The 1,520-nt window shown below is 18.0% G+C and overlaps 1 protein-coding gene across 1 annotated transcript; it reads right to left on the bottom strand.

Annotated features, from left to right (window-relative positions):
* Nucleotides 1-422: 422 nt before the first annotated feature.
* PRSY57_0513000 (hypothetical protein) lies at nt 423-1,349 on the bottom strand (the record flags this gene model as incomplete). The annotated part of the gene is made up of 2 exons (XM_012906199.2): nt 423-566; nt 750-1,349. The coding sequence occupies 2 exons, from the start codon at nt 1,347-1,349 to the stop codon at nt 423-425; spliced, it is 744 nt and encodes a 247-aa protein (XP_012761653.2).
* Between the last annotated feature and the right edge of the window lie 171 nt (nt 1,350-1,520).

The following is a 1,520-nucleotide window of genomic DNA, read 5'->3' as shown; positions in this document are numbered from 1 at the left end:
AAAAAAAAAACCAAAAAAAAAAAAAAAAAAAAAAAAAAAAAAAAAAAAAAAAAAAAAAAAAAAAAAAAAAAAAAAAAAAAAAAATACATACATACATACATATATATATAATATATATATATTTTTATTTTTTCCTTTTATAGGAGCCTATTTGTCTGGAACAGAACATTTAAAAAAAATGGCAAAACATATTAAGACGAAATCAAATGTTTAATTTAATATTTAAAAGCAAACTATAGAAATATTAATTTGTATAATAAAAGATATCACATAAAAATATATATATATATATATATATATGTATATATTTCGAATTAATTAAAAATTTTTACAAAAAAAAAAAAAAATATAAATGTAATATATATATATATATATATATATATATATATGTACATGTGTGTACATATAATGTAGCATATTTTTTAATTAATATCTTCCTTTTTAATATAATGTTTATATAATCGTTTATCCATATTTTTACGGTATTCCCTCGATAACGTTTTAAAATTATTATTTTCAGCTAAATCTTTTGCAAAAAAGAGAATTTTTTCCTTTAATAGTAATATCTGAAATAGGATGGAGTTGGGAAAAAAAAAAAAAAAAAAATAATATAATATAATATAATATAATATAATAAAAATGGATATATATACATAAATAAAAATACATACATATGTATATGTATATATATATATATATATATATATATATATTTCCATAAGGAACTATTTTTATTGTAACATTCTTACCTTATGAGATATATCTCTCTTTAATGTATAAGGAATTATATGATTAGTACGATTCTCTGATGGAATGTCTGACCTATTCACTAATATATAATTTGGTTGTTCTTTCTTCATATCGTAAATAAAAAGAGCAATAAAGAAGAATGGGATTATTGAACCACCAAGTGCTAACATTCTGAATGCCTTTCGTCGACCATTTAAAGAATCTGGTCTTGTAATTTGATAATGTATATCATTGTATTTATGAATTAACAATTTATTTATACATTTGATATTTTTATATGCCCATAAAGTTGTTAGAAATATGGACAGGTGATATAATTTCGGTTCATATATTAATGTTAATGATGAATAAAAGCGCTTTCCTAAATCCATAAATGGAGATATATATTTATATAAAAATAACTTTTCTTTTCTTTTTTTATAACTTAATGTACTAGAAGATGAAGATACAGAAGAATTACTACTACTATTATTATCATCAAAATATTCATCTATTTTGTTTTCTATATTATATTTTCTTTTATATTCTTCTTCAACATTTTCATTATATTTATCAAATCGAATTTTTTCATTCAAAAGCAAACTATTCTTATCTACCATCTTAAATACAAATACAAATATATGTTATATGTTTATGTATTTTTTTTTTTTTTTTTTTATTTTAAACTTTACGTATACATTTGTAACATAAATGTATATATATGTAACTTATATTTGGATCTCAATAATAGATAATAATTTATAATATATAATAAAATAAATGTTTTAATT

This window comes from Plasmodium reichenowi, chromosome 5 (assembly GCF_001601855.1).
Source record: "Plasmodium reichenowi strain SY57 chromosome 5, whole genome shotgun sequence".
Classification (NCBI taxonomy): Eukaryota; Apicomplexa; class Aconoidasida; order Haemosporida; family Plasmodiidae; genus Plasmodium; species Plasmodium reichenowi.
Note: the sequence above shows the minus strand (reverse complement) of the source record. Positions and strands in the feature narration are given on the sequence as shown.